The sequence below is a fragment of the Catharus ustulatus genome, chromosome 16, assembly GCF_009819885.2.
Source record: "Catharus ustulatus isolate bCatUst1 chromosome 16, bCatUst1.pri.v2, whole genome shotgun sequence".
Lineage (NCBI taxonomy): Eukaryota > Metazoa > Chordata > Aves > Passeriformes > Turdidae > Catharus > Catharus ustulatus.
Genome location: NC_046236.1, coordinates 2,866,283 through 2,883,095, shown reverse-complemented (window position 1 = coordinate 2,883,095; position 16,813 = coordinate 2,866,283). Strand labels below are relative to the sequence as shown.

General features: G+C 64.5%; 4 protein-coding genes across 13 annotated transcripts in view; 2 read left to right on the top strand and 2 right to left on the bottom strand.

Annotated features, from left to right (window-relative positions):
* The window catches only part of AXIN1 (axin 1), an 84,488-nt gene extending 82,540 nt beyond the window's left edge, over positions 1–1,948 (top strand). For all 5 annotated transcript variants that reach the window (XM_033074038.2, XM_033074034.2, XM_033074035.2 and 2 more), the window contains one exon: positions 179–1,948. In XM_033074038.2, coding sequence (XP_032929929.1) covers positions 179–305 — 127 coding nt within the window. In that variant the 3' untranslated portion in view covers positions 306–1,948. The remainder of the gene's footprint in view (positions 1–178) is intronic.
* Positions 1,949–2,446: 498 nt separating this feature from the next.
* PDIA2 (protein disulfide isomerase family A member 2) lies at positions 2,447–5,811 on the bottom strand. The gene is made up of 11 exons (XM_033074450.2): positions 5,442–5,811; positions 4,918–5,124; positions 4,489–4,622; positions 4,280–4,417; positions 4,090–4,206; positions 3,884–4,009; positions 3,611–3,805; positions 3,148–3,268; positions 2,855–3,036; positions 2,692–2,775; positions 2,447–2,581 (listed from the first exon to the last, which is right to left on the bottom strand). The coding sequence occupies exons 1-11, from the start codon at positions 5,674–5,676 to the stop codon at positions 2,501–2,503; spliced, it is 1,620 nt and encodes a 539-aa protein (XP_032930341.1). The 5' UTR covers positions 5,677–5,811; the 3' UTR covers positions 2,447–2,500.
* Positions 5,812–5,898: 87 nt separating this feature from the next.
* Positions 5,899–9,927, bottom strand: ARHGDIG (Rho GDP dissociation inhibitor gamma). Its single transcript, XM_033074451.1, has 6 exons — positions 9,624–9,927; positions 8,352–8,537; positions 7,292–7,375; positions 7,142–7,218; positions 6,521–6,584; positions 5,899–6,426 (listed from the first exon to the last, which is right to left on the bottom strand). The coding sequence occupies exons 1-6, from the start codon at positions 9,694–9,696 to the stop codon at positions 6,227–6,229; spliced, it is 684 nt and encodes a 227-aa protein (XP_032930342.1). The 5' UTR covers positions 9,697–9,927; the 3' UTR covers positions 5,899–6,226.
* A 105-nt stretch (positions 9,928–10,032) lies between these two features.
* Positions 10,033–15,653, top strand: RGS11 (regulator of G protein signaling 11). Of its 6 annotated transcripts, none has more exons than XM_033074591.2 (17): positions 10,033–10,359; positions 11,500–11,596; positions 11,907–11,957; positions 12,043–12,149; positions 12,252–12,303; positions 12,377–12,435; positions 12,590–12,666; positions 12,781–12,862; positions 12,983–13,051; positions 13,687–13,716; positions 13,800–13,861; positions 14,074–14,187; positions 14,305–14,420; positions 14,736–14,823; positions 14,932–15,070; positions 15,135–15,217; positions 15,290–15,653. In XM_033074591.2, exons 1-17 carry the CDS (start codon positions 10,150–10,152, stop codon positions 15,414–15,416), a joined length of 1,563 nt encoding a protein of 520 aa, XP_032930482.1. In that variant the 5' UTR covers positions 10,033–10,149; the 3' UTR covers positions 15,417–15,653. The 6 variants fall into 6 exon arrangements, with proteins under 6 accessions (XP_032930482.1, XP_032930483.1, XP_042635715.1 ...); XM_033074592.2 differs by having other exon boundaries at positions 10,034–10,359; positions 13,693–13,716; XM_042779781.1 differs by lacking the exon at positions 10,033–10,359 and adding an exon at positions 10,566–10,643 and having other exon boundaries at positions 13,693–13,716.
* Positions 15,654–16,813: the final 1,160 nt, after the last annotated feature.

The following is a 16,813-nucleotide window of genomic DNA, read 5'->3' as shown; positions in this document are numbered from 1 at the left end:
GAGGCCAGGGGCAGGAGTGTGGCCTCAGTTCTCTCAGTGTCTGGGGGAGTAGCTTCCTGTGCTCTGCAAGCTCAGAGCCATGGAAAGGCTGTACCCAGGTTTGGGGATCATGGTGCCCTCTGACCATTCACCTGCTTTTTTCCCCCTCTCCCCTCCTCCACGTTTCTGTTTATTTCAGGTATTACTTTAAGAAAGTGAGTGATGAGTTCGACTGTGGTGTGGTCTTTGAGGAGGTGCGGGAGGATGACACCATCCTGCCCATCTTCGAAGAGAAGATCATTGGGAAGGTGGAGAAGATTGATTAGGCTCCAGGGCAGTGAGGACAGGACTGTGAAGGACTCTGGGACCGGAGGAGAAGGTCTGGGGCTGACGCTGGAGGTGCTGCCACCACAGGCACCAGGCGAGCCCAGGGCAGAGGGCGGCGGCTCCGCTTTCCAGCACGGATCTGGGCAAGCTCCAGGATGCCCGTGGGTGCCCTTTCACCCCACAAACCTGCCAGTGGGAGCCTGGGCTCCCTCTCCATACCGAATATAAGTGTAATGTAGCATTGTACAGTGCATTAGAAAGTGTAATATGACCTTGTTTACTAAAGCTGCATATTTTTGATATATTGTAATAAAAGGAAAATATTTCCGATGTCACAGTGCTCTTATGTAAATGTAAAACGTACAGGTACTGCAGAACTCACCCAAAGTGTACAGCCATCCATCAGACCCTGGCTGCTCCACACTTTCCTGGCACCCTGCTCCATTTTCCTGGCATGGATGGCTCTGGAGCACCATGGGGTAGAGCTGCCCTCATCCCACCAGCATGGAAGGGGTGACCCTGCTCCAAAGGGGCTATGAAGATCATTGGGCCACTTGGAAGGAGTCATCTGTGGCCTCCTTGGCAGGCTCAACAGCTGGACATGGTAGGATGGGTGTTTTTTTCTCCTCCTGAGCTTCCTTGCAACCGAGTAAATCCCCGAGGGATAGAACTGTTGGGACTGGGGGCTTCCCATGGAGCAAGGACCAGCTCAGAGCCAGGGTGGCAGGCTGGGTGCTGGCATCCCACAGCCTGCACACTCCTGTGTGTCCCCTGTGTCCCCGTGGAGAAGGGATTGCTTCCCAGGAGTGTGCTGCAGTTCTGCAGAGGGCTGGCTCCTGTATGCCTGGTGCAGACATGCCCAGACCCCCAGGCCAAGCTCCAGCGTTAGGCAGGGCTCTCTTTAGGAAAGCCATAATGGAGAGGGAGACATTGAAGCTGAAGACAAAATACATCTTTTTATGAGTCCTGCATTTTTTGTCAACCATTGTCTCAGAGGAGGCAGCAGAAGGGCAGTTGCACATGGGGAGTTGTTGATGCCAGTTTGTGGCTCATGCAGCCCTGGGAAGCCTCCTGGGCTTACTCGGCCGCAAGGAAGCTGGGACTGTGCTGGTGCTCCCCCATCCTGCCCTCACCCAGCCCAGGCCCTGCTGCTCCAGCACAGCCACGGTTCTGTGCCAGCTCCTTTAGAGAGCCCTTGCCCACCCACAAGAACGGGGGTGGCCCCAACGCCCGGGGGATCCACAGTGGTGCTGGCCCTGCTCGGGGATGGAGCTGCCGGGACCCCAGGGCACCGCGCCGGGACCGAGTGCGCCTGTTGTACCTGTCACCGAGTGCCTTTAAAACACCCCTGGACTTGCCTAACACTTCGTGAAGTCCAGCAAAATCTGCAAATGTTTTCAGCCCGGGAACAGTGTTAACAAGGGGTTTTACTCCTTGTTTTTTGAAGTTCTGGTGATAGTGTGTCTGGTGAGGTTGTTGGTGTGCCCGGGATTTCCGTCTCCCCCTTTTTTTTCAGGGGGTCCCTGTAAATATGTACAGCGGCCGTGCAGCCCCAGCATTTCCTCTGCATTCTCATGTGCTGACTTGTACAATGATCTTTTCAAAGGTACTTGGATAAAATGAAATAAAATCCCACATCCCACTGCCTGCTGCTTTTTTTCCTTCCTCGTGGAGCAGACCCACGCCCTCAGCAGCCTCTGGGATGGACAGAGAATGGGGCAGGTCTGGCAAAGGGTCTGGGCACAGGGTGGGGCTGGGGCTGCTCTGGGCTTCCTGGAGGGGTGGTCGAGCTCATCCTGGTCCCAGGGGACCAAAATGTTGCCCCTGAAGGAAGAGCCCAGCAGAGAGGGGACAGTGCTGGAGTTGCCAGAGGCTACAAGCCAGGCTTATGTGTCTGGAATTCCATGTTGCCTGCCTTGGCAGTGACAGCAGCTCCTGGGGATTGTCTGGTATGTCACCAAGGAGAGACCCCAGCTGATCCCCCGTCACCTGAACCCCACTAGTGCAGCACGAGGGCCAGCATGGAGAGCTCCTTGGCCAACTGGTGCCATTGCAGGGTTGCCAGGATCAGCTGCCCCCGGGGGACAGAGGCTGTGTCCCCAAGACAGGTGCTCCCAGAACGTGGAGACAGACACAGACCAGAGCCCACATTGTTTCCAGGTGGTTTATAGCACATGCCTGAGTGGGACAGGGCTCACAGCTCATCCCGGGATTCATCTGTGTGCGGTGCACTCAGATCCTCCATGCCCGTGTTGTTCCCAGGGGTCTTGGTCACCTGGAGAAGGCAGCAGTGAGGCAAGGATGGACACACACTCCCTCCCTGTCCCCATCTAGCAGGAGCTGGGGACATCCCTGGGCAGGGGGGTGTCCCCTGGCCTCACTCACCGGAGGTTCCTCAGGCAGTGTTCCCCCATTTTCCAAGAACTTGGAGAAGGTCTCCACATCTCGGTTGCTCTTAAACTCAATCATCTGGAGCCGTGGGAGCAGAGGGCACTGAGGCTGCCACTGTCCCCCAGGTGCTTGTGACCCCACAAGTGCCCACACCTACCTTCCTGCCCGGCCCTGCAGGGAAGTAGTGCAGGGTGGGGTAGCCGTGGATGGTGATGTTCTCCAGCTCGTTGGCCGTGGAGTCCATCTCGGCGATGACGATGTCCTCGCGGTCCTTGTAGCGCTCGGCCAGCTCCTCCCAGGCGGCCGCCATGGCCTGGCAGTGGGGGCACCACGGCGCATCTGTGGGACGGGTGCATTGGCAAGGGGTCTGTGACGGGGCTGGGGCTGTCGTAGGGGGGCTGAGCCCTATGGCAGAGCTCAGGGAGGGCCGTGGGTGGCCCCAGCACTTACAGAACTTGACAAAGACGTTCTTGGTCTCATCGAATGCCACCTGCTCAAAGGTCTTCCCCACCAGGACTTTAACAGGTCGCGTGTCCCAGTCCTCAGGGGGCTCCGCACTCAGCAGGTGAGGCTGTGGGGGACAGTCAGGACAGCCACAGCCTGGGTTGAGCAGTGCCAGAGGCCCGTGGGGCGCAGTGCAGGCTGGGGCAGGGGTATGTTCCTGTGCTGCCTTTTGGACCATGTCTTCCCCTCTGCTGCCGTCCCAGCTCTGTGTGTCTCCACAGCAGGAGTCTCCTGCCTCCCTTGCCCATAACAAATCCCCAAATCCTCAAGCCTGGCAGCAGGAGTATCAGCAAACTGGTCCCTGGTGTTCACTGCACAAGCATCATCCTCAAGCTTCTGGGCCAGCAGCCCATCTCTCAGCACAGGGCAGAGCCCATTGGTGCTGGTGGCACCATGCTGCACCCCTCACCTTCACCTTGCCGTCCAGCACTGCCTGGATGAAGGTGCGAATGGCTGAATCCGAGAAGTTGTCCTGCTCCATCCGGTACTTGCGATTGCTCTCCATTTTGACCAGGCGCAGGGTGGGGGCATCAGCAGCGGTCATGCCAAAGAAGGGCAGGACATCAGCGCCGTGCCCAGTTACATCCACCACCACGAAGAGCACCTGGGCAGGGAACGGCAGACGCTGAGCCTGGGGAGTCCCAAAGCCACCCTCCATGTTCCCACCGTGGGGCCGCCTCACCTCGCCCCGGAAGCCACCAGCAGCTGCCCTGAAGCTGTCCCGCAGTGACAGTTGATCCGGTGAGGACTTGTTGAGGAAGAGCAGCATGTGATGGGGGATCTTGGCACCAAAGATCTCATTGGATGTCTGGGGAGGAGGAGGAGGAGGATGAGGGCAGGGCAGTCATGGCCCTCCTGGGACACTGACAGGGCAGGGACGGGCTGTACCTCGTTGGTGAACTCCATCACCAGCTGCAGGCTGTGGATGCGGAGCAGCCGCGTGAGCTCGGCCGTGTCCAGCCCCCGCGACGGGTCCACAGGGAAGTTTGTCTGTCTCTCATCAAACTGCCAGGGCAGGGGCCTGTGAGGGCTGAGGGGAGGACAGGATGGCCCCACCACTCCCCTGCCACTCCCTCACCTTCTTGAACAGGCAGACAGTGTCAGCTGACAGCCCATACATCTGGAAGAGCTCAGCTGCCTCTGCCACACCAAACGTCATGTCCACCATCTCGGTAGCCACCTCGAAGAACGCCTGGGCTGCCTCACCCTTCAGGTCCTGCACGACCACCCGTCAGTGCCACAGCCACAGCCACAGCCGTGGTCCAGCCCTGACCCACCCCAGCCCACCTTGAAGAAGCCAACGACCACCAAGTCCTGGGAGTTGATGAAGGCAGCGATGATGTCGGCGTCCTGCAGCAGCGTGGCACTGGGGCCGGCCCGGCGCTGCATCCAGCGCACGATGCCCTGGCTGTCCATGCGGCCTGGCACATGGAGCAGGGCCCTGACGTCACCTGATACTCCTCTCCTGGCTGCCACCCCTCCCTGTGCCACCAACCTCAGCCACCCACCACCAGCACCATGGCACCGTCCACCATCATCACCTCATACATCTGTCACCTGTCCATTGTCACCACCAGGACACTGCCACCCCTCTCACCATCCACCCTGTGACCCCCACAAGGACAGTGCCACCCTTGACCATCAGCCCCTGCCACCCACCCCAGCCCCATGGCAGTGGATATGTGCCAGGGACACTGCAGGGTGCCCCAGCCCTACCAGTGTATGCCAGAGGGTGCGTGCGGTTGCCATCACGGAAGAGCTTGAGCGTGGGGTAGGAGGTGATGCCAAACTCAGTGGCCAGGGCTGTCTGTGCCGTGGCATCCACCTTGGCCAGCCGGGCTGGGCTAGACTCATTCCTCAGCTCAGCGGCTGCCTGGGCAAAGGCGGGAGCCAGCTGCTGGCAGTGCCCACACCACGGCGCGTCTGTGGGTAGGGGACAGCGCTGATGATGGGGACACGGGTGGGGACAGCCCAATGGCTGTATGAGCCCTCTGTGCCACAGCTTGTGCCCCTGTCCCCCACCCACACCCGTGCCCTGCCTGTGTCCCTGCTGCGCGTGTCTGTCCCCACCCCATGCCCTGTCACATGGTCTGTGCTATTGCCCCTCTGTCCCACAGCCCTTGCCCCTGCCCACCCCTCCTGCACCTGTAGAAGTGTTCTGCCCACACTCAGCCACGGCAGTCCCCCCTGCCAACATTCCCTACCCCACATTTGCCCCTGCCCGCAGTGGGGGCACTCACAGAACTCCACCAGCAGCAGCTGGTGCTCACTCAGGGCACGGGCAAAGTTGTGCTCATGGAGCACCAGGACATTGTCCTCCTCCTTGATCTCATCTGAGAGCACTTCATCCTCTTTCTTCTCCTTGTCTTCCTCTTCTATCACCTCTTCATCCTTATCCTCAGCCCCCAAAGCCGGGCCCAGCCAGGCCAGCGACAGCACCAGCAGCCAAACCAGCCGGGACCCGCAGCCGCGCATGGTGCCAGGGCTGAAGATGTTGTCCAGGGAGGAGGACGAAGATAAGGGACCTGGGGGCGGGTTGTGCCGGTCCCCTGGGGCTCGTGGCCCTCTGCTACTGGCTGCCCAGCCCCGCCGATAAGGCAGCCGGACCAGGTGGCTGTTTTCCAGACGCTCGTCGCCAGCGGATGGGGACAGGGAGCAGGGGGACAGGTATAGGCAGTGGGGGCACAGACACACCAGTAAGACCAGTCTGTAGGGTTTAATGGCGATGGAAGAGCACAGCCTGCGACCGGGCGGGTACCGGACACGGCACCACCACGGCAGGGTCACAGCCCCGGCCCCAGTGATGGGGACGCCGTGAGGACCAGGCGGGCGTCGATATTTAAAAAAAAAGAGCAATTAAAAATAACTTTGGTTGCGAAGACCACGACCACGGGCTCTCACTCGCTAAGGGACCCCCCTCAACCCTTGACGCGACTGGGGCAAGCGCGGCGGTGCCGCCGAGGGTCCCCGGGATGGCGGCACCTCGTCCCCGAGCTGGCGGGGGGAGCCGGGGTGCGGGGCGGGGTCAGTCCTCCCAAGCCTTCTTTATGCACAGGCCCCACTCCCAGGAGAGGTGCTCCGTCTTGTCATCGTCGGTGACGAGGGAGCGGACGCGGTAGGAGCCCCGTGCCAGCCATCCCCGCGGCGCCTCCTCTGCCGGCGTCACCACCTCGTACTCCTCGGCCCGCGGCGCGTAGCTGCCCACCATGAACACGTCGCGATCCACTGGGCGAGGAGGGGAGAGGAGGGACGGTGAGTGGGGCCAGGGTGGCGTGGGGGCCCCCCCAGCCCCGGCCCCGCAGCCCCCAGCCCCACTCACCGGGCCGGCCCCGGCGGTAGGTGAGGTGCAGGCACCGCAGCCCGCAGACGATCTCCCTGTTCACCTGCGGGCAGAAGGCAGGGGGGACTTGGGGACTGCCCCATGGCATGGGGACCCCTGGCATCCTGACATCCTCTTCCAGGATCCAGCCCCTTGTCAGAATTCAGCATCATCAAAGGTGGCACGGACTCCAGGGTGGCAGGTAACTCCAAGAGGGGCAGGGACTCAGAGGTGGCAGGGATCCCCCTCAGCAAGGGGCAGGGACCTCTATGAAAACCTGGGATAGGCAACATTACTGGGATCTCGGGGAGAAGCAAGGATTCTAAGGTGGCAGGAACCATGAGGTGGCATCATGCTGGGGACAGCAAGGACCCCCAGAGTGGCAGGGACCCGGGAGGCTGGGGAACTGAGGGTGGGCAGAGATCCCCAGAGCAACACGGACCCCAGGGGTAAAAAGGGCAGAAGCAGATGTCCCAAGGCATGGACCCGTGGGTGGCAAGAGACACCCTGTGGCGCAGGTTCCCAGGGGAACAAGGACCCCTCGGGGTCAGGTCCCCATGGTGTGAGGGCAGCAGGGCCATGCCCAGCCAGTGGGCACAGGGCACCACAAACTCGCCTCACCTTGAAGGACACCTTCACCCTGTAGTCCACCCCTTCCTTCAGCACAAAGGCCTGGCCTCTCAGCTCCTCCAGGTCTCCTGCACAGGCAGATGGTCCATCAGCCCTGTACCCCTTCCTCCTCCTCCCTCCACAGCTGCCCCCAAGGCTCACCTGTCAGGTCCATGGTGATGGGCCCTGGCGCCTGCTCGCACATCAGTGTCAGCTTTGTCACCTGCACATTGGGCACGCTGGGATCTAGGGACAAGCAGTAGGGCCCAGACCTTACCCACCCTGCCCAGAGCACCATCACCTCCATCCCAGCGAGCCAAGGGGCTGCCCATGGCCCTGCAATGGCAGGAGAAGCCACGGTGTCCGTGGTGGGGGTGTTAAAGCAAGTGAATGCCAGGCAGCCAGGCAGGGCACAGGAGAGCAGGGGCATCTCAGGTCACCCCATCACTGGCATCAGCGCCTTTTGGGGCAAGATCACGTTTAAAGAATCCAGACATAGGTATTCCCCAGGGTGTACCATTCCCTGGCTCAGGAGCAGAACGAGGGGAAGCCGAGGAGGAGGATGCAGCAGGTGCAGCCAAGGCATCCCTTGAGGTGGGCATTGGTCTCATCCACACTCCAGCCCAATCCGAATGCCCCCAGCTTTCACACACACCACGGTGCACCCCTCATTCACCCCAGTGCTTTGCAAGCCCCCCCCCCCACCCCCAGTTTGCACCCCCAGTGATGCATTCATGGATGGATACTGGGGTGCCAGACCCGTGGAGCCCCACAGGGACCCCCAGTGCAGACCAGCACCAGCCTGGGGCTGCTGTGGGGGCCATGGGGAGCGGGGAGCACCGTCTGGTCACTGGCAGCCGTGCTACCCCGGTGTCCCTCCCCCCGCCCCCGCCGTTCGCTCCTCTCCGTCATCCCCATGAATTTCCCGGTTCCCTGTAGCCGTTCCTATGGAAACTGCGGCGGTGATCCCGTAACCACGGCAACTGGGGTCCCCGGGCACCGGCACTGTCGGCAGGGAATGCCGGGGTCTCTGCGCGGGTGGGGGGCACAGGCAACACCCACGGGCGATTCCAGTCGGGATGTGCCCTCCCTGCCGGGGATGCCCCACGGGACGCTCCCTGCTCGAGCGCACCCGAGGCTGCTGAGCCCGCTGAGGCTGCATCCCCCGGCGGGGCTGCCGGGGCGCCGCGGTGCCCGAACCCGACTGCAGCCCCAGCCTTACCCACGGCAGTAGGGATGGCACCCAGCAGTGCCTGCTTGTACTTCCGCAGGCTCTCATCCCCTGGGTCCAGCTCCTGGATCTCCTGCAGGCTCTTCTTCTCCGGCGTCTTGTACGCCAGGGCCACGTCGGCATCCTCCTCCTCCTCCTCCAGCGATAGCGTCACCCCCTCCTTGTCAGCCATGATGTCTGTGGGGGACAGGCGGTGGCAGCCCCGGGGACACCCCGGGGGACACCCCGCGACACGAAGGCACTGCTGGGCAGGGGGTGGCCAGGTTGTGACACGGGAAATTCCCGTGGGGAGGCCAAGCTGCTCCCCTGCTCGGAGCTGTGGGGAGGAAGGCTGCCAGGCTCGGTGTCCCCGGGGCCTGGTGGCACAGCTGAGACCAGAGGTGTTGCCGCCGGCTGCATTTCCGCACGGTCATGGAGCAAGGCGAGCTGGTGCCTGCGCGGTCTGCTCAGTCTTGGGGGTGCTTGCAGACCCGTCCACCCCCAGCACCCCTTCGTGTCACCCAGAGAAGTCCTTGTCACTGCCCTGAGGCCTCTTCCAACCCCACCGGGCAACTTCCAGCCCCATCTCCCACCCCAAACCCAAACCCAAATCATCATCGGCTGCAGGGCAAAAAGGCATCACTGGGATGGTGGCTCCGGTACTGTCAGACTGCTGGGGGGCACAAGGGTGGGTGATGTCCCCACAGTCCCTGTCTCTCCCTGCCTCCACTGCATCACCCCCCCACTCTTGTGACTGCGAGCACTGAGCTCCCCAAAGCCCCTGGAGCTCCATCCCTGGGGACGTGCTGGGAACACGGCATGGGGCAGAGGACACCGCCTGCGCTCAGCCCCGGGCCGCAGGGCCAAAAGTGTGGGGCCACTGGGCCAAGATGTGGGTCCCCAGGGCAGTGATAGGGACACAGCAGTGGCCCTGCTGCCCTTCTGGGTCCCCCACCAAGGCCCTGCCCCTCGGCTGCCACGGCAGCATGCGGGCACTCCCAGCCCAGGGATGCACCCACCCGGGGACTCGCTGGCTGCCCGCGGGTGGCAGGGCAGGGTGGCATGCGCCGGGTGCCACAGGCTGCAAGGTGGCAGGGGGACAGTGGGGGTCTCCCCCGTGGGACGTTCCAGTCCCCCGGGCCCGGGGTGATGCTCACTCATGGATGCACCGGGTGCCCGGGGGATGCTCACCTGTTGGGGACTCGGAGTGATGCTCGCCCTCCCTCCCCGGGGCAATGCCCCCCCGCCGCCCCCGGGCGCTGCCCCCCGGCCGCCGCCGCTCACCTCGGTAGCACAGCGCCAGCCAGAGCAGCTCCAGCAGCTGCCCGCCGGCCTCGCACACGTCCAGGCCGAGCATGGCCGGGCCGTGCCGGGCCCGCCGCCCCCGGGGCCGGGCGGGGCGGCCGCTGGCGGGGCCCGGGGCGCGGCTCTGCCGGTGCCGGCGGCTCCTCCCGCCCGCTGCCGCCGCGCTCGGCGGTGCCGGCTGCTCCCGCGCGCTCCCCGCTGCGCTTCCCGGCGCTGCCCGGCGCGGCCCGGCGGGGCGGCGGCGGCTCCCGCAGACGCGGCGGCTCCGCTGCCCGCCCCCGCCCGCCCCCGCCCCTCGGCGGCTCCAGCCCCGCCGCTCGTGGGCGGCGAGACTGCAGTGAGCTCATCGCCGGGCGCGCCCGCCCCGCGCTGCCCGCACCCCGCGAGCATCCTGCGTGCGCCCTCAGTACTCTGCCTGCATCCCAGGAGCATCTTGCCAGTACCCTCTGTGCATCTCCTTTATCCCAGGAGCATCCTGCTGTACCCTCAGTGCACTGCCCACGCCATGGCCGCACTGCCCGCATCCTGGCGAGCCCCTTGTTCACAGTGGCCGCACCGTGACCGCCCTGCCCGCAGCCCCGCACGCTGCCGGCACATTGTCCGCCCTGCCCGCATCCCGCAAGCATCCTTCCTGTACCCTCAATGCACCGCCCGCACCCTGCCCGCACCGCCATCCAGCAGCCACGCCGGTGTATTTCCCCCTCCCGGACACCGGGTCAGTCAGGGCATCCCCCGGCCCCGAGAGGCTGGAGGGGTCCATGGGGCGCCGGGGATTGCCTGGGGTCCCACGGGCAGGGGGTAGATTGACCCCGGGGGTCGGGGCAGGGGCTTTGGGCACCCGGCGGAGACGGCGGCAGGCGCGGGGGGGCAGCGGGGCGGGACCGGGCGGGGCCGGGGCGGGTTCGGGCACGGAGGCGCGGCGCGGGGCGCGCACCCGCGATGACCATCGGCGGCCCCCGCGGCCGGCACCCCCGCCTCCAGATGCCCTGTCTGCGCAAGGTGAGCCACACCGGCACCGACAGCCGCCCCGCGAGGAGGAGGCACCGCGCTGGGCTGGGCACTAGCACGGCGGAAACCGGGCACTGCCAACGTGGGGAGCGGGTACCGCGGGCACCCGGTGTTGGGACTGTGGGGATCGGGCACCGGCGTCGTGGGGAGGGGGTACCGAGTGCATCGGGCACTGGCACCGTGTGGACGGGGGACGGGGCGCTGGGACCGTGGAAAGCAGACCCTGACACTGCCCTGGGTTACGCGGGCATCGGGGGCCGCCGGCGGGTCGGGCACGGGATCGCCGGGGACCGGGGAGCAGCACCATCCAGCGTACGCGGGACAGCGGGCACCACCCCGGCCCCGGCGCCGCCACGGGGCGCCGGGAACTGCTCCACGAGGGAATACCCACGGGCAGCGCCCCGGAGCTGCGTGCTCTGCTCCCGCTCCGGTCTGGGGGGTTGCCACAGCCTCGGCAGAGCTCACTCCCCCAAAACCGAGGTTCCCCGGGTCAGGGATGCCCGGAGGATGAGTGTCTGCAGCTCCAGCATGGCACATTCACCCGGCTGTTGGGTGCCAGCATGCCAGGCTGTCCCTAGGTTGGGCACAAGGTGCCCTGGGGCACTGTGGGATTCCAGACTGTCCCCAGGCTGTGCCCTGGGTGCCCCTGTCTGGTTATGGGGAGCCAGGCTGTGTCCAGGTCACAGGATGCCCGGGGTCACAGTGAAGGGAGCCAGGGGTCACAGTGAGGGGACACAGGCTGTGGCCAGGTCACAAGGTGCCCGGGGTCACAGTGAGGGGACACAGGCTAGGTCCAGGCCCGGTCCTGCCATCGCGGGGCTGAGCCCAGCGGTTCCTTGTCCGGCAGATGGAGCGGATGATCGTCAGTATGCAGGACCCCGACATGGGCATCAAGATGAGGAACCAGCGCTTGCTCATCACCGTCATCCCCCACGCCATGACAGGTGGGTCCCTGCGATGGTGTCCCCCGCGAGGCGCTTGCGGGAGCTCCCGGGTGTCCCCAGCCCTTGCAGCAGCACCCACTGGCCGCCCCCGCGCCGCTTCTCTCCCCGCACCCCGGGTGCTCAGCGCTGCAGCTGGGATCAATTATGCATCGGCTGCGCGGGGCGGGCGCTCGCACGTCCTTGGCAGGGCCCCGTCACCCTGCGTGATCCCTGGCACTGCCATGCTGTGCCAGATGCCCCAGCCGAGAATCCCCCCATGTCCAGTCTGGGAGACCCCACTGCACCCCACTAACGCAGCCTCTGTCCACAGGGAACGACATCGTGGAGTGGCTCATCCAGAAGTACGGCATCTCCGAGGAGGGTGAGTGCCCTGGCACAGGCAGCTGGCACCGAGGGGGCAACTGGGGCTGCCGAGCCTCCACGCAGCCCCCAATCCCATTCCCCAGAGTCGCTGCACCTCGGCAACCTCATCGTGAAGCACGGCTACATTTACCCGCTCAAGGACCCGCGCAGCCTGGTGCTGCGGGCGGATGAGTCGCCCTATCGCTTCCAGGTACGGCCGCACCGGGGCACGGCACAGCCCAAACGCCGGGGCTGCCCCGGCTGGGCACCGCGGCACCCCAGGGCAGCTGCTCAGCCTCTTTCTCCCCCACAGACCCCCTATTTCTGGACCAGCACCAAGTGGCCAGCCACGGAGCTGGATTACGGTAGGTACCGCTGGTACCAACAAGGGCTGTGACCCCTTCCCAGCCCTCCTGAGCGCCGCCGCTTCTCTTGCAGCCATTTACCTGGCCAAGAAGAACATCCGCAAGCAGGGTGATCTGATCGAACACGAGAAGGTGAGCGGTGCCCTCCTCACCCCTGTAATGAGCTGGGGGAGTCTCGGCTCACCCAGGAGCAGGAGCATCGGCTCTCCCTGTGCTGGAGTGGCAGCAGGACCCGGGGACAGGCAAGGGGACAGGTGCTGCATCGTGCCTATCTGTCGCTCCCCAGGACAACTACAACCTCCTGCACAAGCGGATCAACCACACGTGGGACTTCGTGGTGATGCAGGCACGGGAGCAGCTCCGGTGAGTGCGGGCACGGCCGGCACCGCTGCGCCCCGGGGAGCGGCCGGGATGGAGCACCCCTGGGTGCCGGGCAGGCAGGGTGCCAGCACCTCCCCGCTGCCTCTGCACGGCCAGGGCAGCCAAGCAGCGGCGCAAGGGCGACCGCATCGTCATCGACTGCCAGGAACAGGCGTACTGGCTCGTCAACCGGCCCCCGGTGAGAGCGGGGAGGGGGGGTGGGTTGGAGGGTGCAGCATCATTCAGGGCCCCGGCCTGGGCAGCCGGGCTGGGGGCGCAGGGAGTCCCCCCAGCCTCCATCATGACGCTCTCGTTGCAGCCAGGAGCCCCCAACGTGCTGGAGCAGGGTCCCGAGCGCAGGAACTGCCACACCACCCGTGTGCAGCTGGTGAGTGCGGGTGTCCAGGCGCCCCTGGGGCTGCCAGAGGGCACAGGGCACACCCAACCGGGATCTAGGGCTGCCCCTGTGGGTGCCCATTCATCTCACCCCAGGCTGTGCCCACATTTTGGGGTGAGGGGTGAGCCCAGCTCTGCTAACATCCGTGTGTCTGTGTCCCCCACGCCGAGCATGGGGAGTCTGTGTGTTTGTCCTTGCACCCACCACCCCTCTGTGCAGCACCTCTAATCCCTGCAGGGCAGCTGTGCTGCAGGGAGCCCTGGCACCCTGGGCTGCCAGTAGCAGCCACCAAGCCCTTCCTTGTGTTGTGACCCTACTAATGCTGCCCCAGCACTCCCAGGCTGTCCTCACTAACCACCCAATTTCTCTTCTCTGCGCCGTGTGCCGTGTCCTCTGCCCACGTAAGTGTCACTAACCTAGGGCTGGTGTCACACTGGGGTGTGGAGGGGGAAGCCAGGGTTCATTCCACGGGCTGTGCCGGGAGGGCTGGGAGAACGAGGCTGAAGGACACGGGGATGGGCTACAGAGTCCTGGGGCGGGGTCTGGGTGTCTGGATTGTCCAGGGTGGTGGTGGTGGGACAATGTCCCGGCTCATGCCCTCACTCAGCCCCGCGCATCTCTTGCAGACCAAGAACATGGATTACTACAAGCGAGAGGTGAGTGGGGTGAGGGGTGGGAGCGGCTCCTGGGGGGCAAGAGCTACCAGGCACCCCAACATCTCCCCTGCGCCTGGCCCCAGATCGAGTACTGCAGGAAGGCCATGGCCAGGACCAGGGTGAAGTCCTCCATCTGCCTGGAGGGGTGAGTGGCAGCAGCTGCCCCAGCCACGGGCTGGGTACCTGTCCGAGTGACAGGGGCACCCACCTCCCAGCAGCTGGTGCTGGCACCACTGCACCACAGCCCTCAGCAGGGAGTGGAGCTGGGGGTCTGCACAGCTCCCACACATCCCCATCATGTCCCCACGGTGGCTGGGGTTGGTGGCCCTGGTCGCCTCCAGCCACCACTCCTGGCAGGTACATCAAGTTCAACGAGCAGTATGTGCCCCATGATCCCATCATGTCCGGCTGCCTGCCCAGCAATCCCTGGATCACAGATGACACCACGTACTGGGCCATGAATGCCCCCACGTAAGTGCCCCAGCCCCAGGGTCTCCAGAACTCCAACCTACAGGACAGGGTTGTGAGGTCTGTGGGGTCATGCAGGCTGCCATGGGCTGCCAGCCCCAATGCCACTGTCACCCACAGAGTGACGACCCCCACAAAGCTGCGCGTGGAGCGCTGGGGCTTCAACTTCAGTGAGCTCATCAACGACCCCCTGGGCCGGGCACAGCTCCTCGAATTCCTCAAGAAGGAGTTCAGTGGTGAGCAGCCCCAGCCCCAAAACATGGCTATGCCTTGGCACCCCAGACCCACCAGTGTGACCCAGCACCTCCAAACCCACCATGTCCCAGCAGTGCCTAACCCACTGTCTAATCCCAGCACCACCAAACCAAGCCATTACCGTGTCCTGGCATTCCTCAGCCCAGCACCACATCCCAGTACCTCCCAGCTCATCTGCTCCAGTTTCCCTGGTTCCACTGCCCTAGCTGCCTCTGTCCCAAGGGGACACATGCCCAGCCATGATGGCCTTCGGGGGCTGCCCATGAGGGGTGCCCAGTGCCATGTCCCCCCCCTAGCTGAGAACCTGAGCTTCTGGGAGGCGTGTGAGGAGCTGCGCTACGGGGAGCAGTCCCGCATCGCCGAGATCGTGGACTCCATCTACCAGTGAGTGCCGGTGGGATGAGAGCTCGGGAGGAAAGGTTTAGGGGTGGTGAGGCCACCACGGTGCTGTCCCGGGGTGGGGCCGGCCTCAACCCGTCTGTGACTCCGCAGGCAGTTCCTGGCTCCCGGGGCCACGCGCTGGGTGAACATCGACAGCAAGACGATGGAGCGAACCCTGGAGGGCATCAAGACGCCCCATCGCTACGTGATGGACGATGCCCAGATGCACATCTACATGCTGATGAAGAAGGTGGGTGAGGGCGGGGCTGGGCAGTGCAGGGCTGGGCAGGATCCCGACGTCTCTGCTTGCCCAGGACTCCTACCCGCGGTTCCTCAAGTCGGACCTCTACAAGAACCTCCTGGCCGAGGCCGTCATTCCACCGGAGACCAAGAAGCGGTGAGGGCAGGGGCCGTCCCCTGGGGCCCACCTGGGGGCTCCCCGCGGGTTCTGACCCCGTTCTGCCCGCAGGGTGTTCCCCTTCATGCGCAAACAGCGGCATTCCAGCCCCAGCCCGGCCCTGCTGCTGCCCGCGGGCGATACCGAGGAGAGGAACAAGAGCCCTTCCACCGCCCCCGTCCCCGAGGAGGAGAGCTGAGAGCCGCGGCCAGTACGGGAGCCCCTGACCCAGCACACCCAGCCCCGCCGCAGGACCCTGCCGGCAGTAGCACTGAAGGAGAGAAGCCATATCCCCCCAGCCCAGCGGAGCCCCCGCTCACATCCCCGCACCCTCCTCTCCCTCGGGGAAGCCGCACCCAGCCGGCCTGGTGCGGGGTCACCCCCTCCTCCCACCCCACCCCGGGCACCAGACAGTAAAACCCCAGACGTGGGGAAACGCTGTGGCTCCCGTGGTTTTTGGGCAGCGGGGCCAGGGAAACATTGGCAGAGTGGGAGGTGCACGAAGCGCTGCCCACTTCTGCAGGCTGGATTGTGACCTGCACTCTGGGCTGGGAGTAAAGTCCTCCCATGGCTGCAGCAGCCCAGCAAGGGTGGCAGACCCGGGAGGGGACCAGCTCCGCCAGACACGTGTGCCCATGGCACAGCCGGCACCCACGGATCTGCTGGCTCCGAGGGTCAGCACCAGCCTGGCATGGCTGAGCTGGCACTCAGGGGTTACTGGTGTGCCACCTACACCTGGGAGGGACAAAAAGGCCTCTGGAATGGGGCTGGAGTGCCGTGGCCCTGTGGGCTGGCAGGGGCACCAGGAGCAGGGCTGGCAGCTGAGCCACTGCTCCCACTGTTAATCTGAGCAGAGGCTGAGGATCGCAGGGCAGGATTATTCCCTTCCCGGGAGCAGAGCCCCAGCTGCAGAGGATTATCGCTGGTGGTTACATAAAGGAGAGGGGGGCTGATGCCCAGAAGTGCTCAGCGTTGGAGCCCAGCCTGCTCCACACGTACCTAGACGGCAGAGCTGGGGACGGCTCCAGCCCCAAATGGACCAGAGAGGTGCCATCCTGGCTAATGAACACTGTTGGGATGCTGGGGATGGCATCCTTCCCTGCCGCAGAACCTGGCACAGAGCAAGAGGCATTCTCAGCTCTGTGCTGGGGCAGACAGAGAGCCCCGAGGCAGGGGAAACTGCTGGAGCCTCGGTCACAGGATGGACCTCGGGCCCTCGGAGCTGGCAGCCACCGGGCAGTGACAGATGGTCCCGCGCTCCAGGAGACAGCGCCTGCCACGCGTCTCCCTCCAGCTTGATCCAAATCCAAACCCTGGCATGAGATTTTCGTGCTGATGGACTGCAGCAGGAATCTGGGGTGCAAAACCAGGTCACAGAGCCCCAGGCAGGGGGCAGGGACAGGCTGGCCCAGCCTGGTTATCTAACTGCAGCCTCTCTCCACATGCTCTCTTCTCCCTTTTCCTGGTCCATCACCTGCCCACAGCAGGATAGGGCAGCAGGCAGCACCACAGTTATCAAAGCATCACCAGGGCTCCTGGATCCTTCCCAAGCAGGGGGATTCTATCTTGTGGAGGTCACTCAAAGGGTTGTCAAAA

Coding starts and splice junctions, on each gene's coding strand:
- PDIA2 (XM_033074450.2), bottom strand. CDS start 5,676: ATGCGCGGCTGCGGGTCCCGGCTGGTTTGGCTGCTGGTGCTGTCGCTG. Junction 5,125..5,441: donor GCTGCTGCTGGTGGAGTTCT/GTGAGTGCCCCC, acceptor CCCTACCCACAG/ACGCGCCGTGGTGTGGGCAC. Junction 4,010..4,089: donor TGATGGAGTTCACCAACGAG/GTACAGCCCGTC, acceptor CCTCCTCCCCAG/ACATCCAATGAGATCTTTGG.
- ARHGDIG (XM_033074451.1), bottom strand. CDS start 9,696: ATGCTCGGCCTGGACGTGTGCGAGGCCGGCGGGCAGCTGCTGGAGCTG. Junction 8,538..9,623: donor GCTGGCGCTGTGCTACCGAG/GTGAGCGGCGGC, acceptor TGTCCCCCACAG/ACATCATGGCTGACAAGGAG. Junction 7,376..8,351: donor TGCCATCCCTACTGCCGTGG/GTAAGGCTGGGG, acceptor GCTTGTCCCTAG/ATCCCAGCGTGCCCAATGTG.
- RGS11 (XM_033074591.2), top strand. CDS start 10,150: ATGGCCGCACTGCCCGCATCCTGGCGAGCCCCTTGTTCACAGTGGCCG. Junction 12,304..12,376: donor AGCCACGGAGCTGGATTACG/GTAGGTACCGCT, acceptor CTTCTCTTGCAG/CCATTTACCTGGCCAAGAAG. Junction 12,863..12,982: donor GGCTCGTCAACCGGCCCCCG/GTGAGAGCGGGG, acceptor CTCTCGTTGCAG/CCAGGAGCCCCCAACGTGCT.